Here is a 1597-nt window from a genome sequence, read left to right on the forward strand (position 1 = left end):
AGAGAGTGATATTCATTACATTCTTAACTTTATAAGTCACTGACCATCCTAAGTTGTCATAAATACAATTGAGCTATGTGAACTTAGTATTATTTCAGAACTTTATCAATTGAACAATTGAATATCAACAGCAGATCTAGAGGAGAAAAGCTTGAGGAGTTTTTATCAGTCTTGAGAGACTATTATACTCTCTTTTTGAGAATAACTCCATATTGAGAATAACTTCAACAAAAATGCAACAAAGTAAGCTATAATAATTCAGCTCATATGATTTTAATTATCTTTGTTCAATCTTTGCATTGTAGGTCAAAAAGTTAGCACAAATGATGTGCTAGTGCAATCAACATTCAGGAAAGTTAAAAGTGTACATAAAAATCACAGCTCTCATTCTAAATCTTCACCAGTCCCACTATCAATATCTCTCAATGGGGGGGCTGCTCTTACAAGAGCTCGGTTAACTCGACATTCATCTCTGCCAGTCAGCAGAAATCAATCTTCTCCTTCCACTGTATCTTTTACTATTGGAGAAGGTACAGGTAGTACTACATTAGCACCAGATGCTAGTACATCATCAGGCTCAACACTTGATAGGAGATTATCAAGAAGACTATCAGAAAGTGCATCATTACCAATGAAACAAGAATGGGATCGCATTAGTAGTAGTAGGCCACGTGGTTCCTTACCTACAATACAGCATCATTTAAGTTCATATTCATCACGTATTGCATCTAAGAGCTTTTGGAGCATTGAAATGCTAATGGATAGAGAGAGGGAGATGAGTGAGACACATTCCACCAAAAGCCTACCCTCAATCAGTAATGAACCTTGCACTGCAGCTTCTAATAATAAAGGAATCATGCCAACCACTGGTCAAATGATGGAGCTGAAGCATTCAAAGAGTGATATACATCTTGAGACAAGAGATTTGTCACCTGTTACGTTGAAAGGAGCAGTAAAGTCAAAACAAAACCAGACATCATCTACTGCAGCTGCATCGCTTAAAAGTAAAAGAAGGATCTCACTCCAACATTTGCCTCCAACGACTAAGAAATGAACTGATAAACTTAATTCATGCACACACATACATTTTTTTTTAAATCTCATTTCAATTGCCATTTGATTTGCATCATACATATACATGTTATATGTTGTGTAATGGAGAGAGAGGGAGGGAATACAATAGTATCTACGTCATCAGTAAAAGTATACAATCGTTAAATCTGTAGATAATATACTACACAGTGTACAACCATACTGTGTTTACTGTAACAATTAAAGGCTGGTTTTACGCTAGTCTTGATGTTACGTTGATGCTGGAATAGGATTTGGTTCAACTCTAGTGTAAATCATGCATCAAAAAGGTCAAATCGCCCACACAATTAATGCTAGCATCTTAATGTACACTAACCTTTACAGGTGCCTACTGTAGACGGAACTTCATTTTGAAACAAACAAGTGAATGTTATTGACCTGATACTAACAATGGTAAAGGTTCATGCATGATCACATATTAATCAGTAATTAATACATACCAGTGATACCACCTACTGGCTTTGAAATACAAGGTGACCTTTGAAAACTCTCCCTCACTAAATAT

General features: G+C 35.9%; 1 protein-coding gene across 1 annotated transcript; it reads left to right on the plus strand.

Moving 5' to 3' along the window:
- Positions 1–6: 6 nt before the first annotated feature.
- On the plus strand, positions 7–1131 carry LOC109592516 (uncharacterized). The gene is made up of 2 exons (XM_020007948.1): positions 7–243; positions 306–1131. The coding sequence occupies exons 1-2, from the start codon at positions 234–236 to the stop codon at positions 1052–1054; spliced, it is 759 nt and encodes a 252-aa protein (XP_019863507.1). The 5' UTR covers positions 7–233; the 3' UTR covers positions 1055–1131.
- Positions 1132–1597: the final 466 nt, after the last annotated feature.

The sequence above is a fragment of the Amphimedon queenslandica genome, unplaced genomic scaffold, assembly GCF_000090795.2.
Source record: "Amphimedon queenslandica unplaced genomic scaffold, v1.1 AMPQUscaffold_4912_Cont23112, whole genome shotgun sequence".
NCBI classification, from domain to species: domain Eukaryota; kingdom Metazoa; phylum Porifera; class Demospongiae; order Haplosclerida; family Niphatidae; genus Amphimedon; species Amphimedon queenslandica.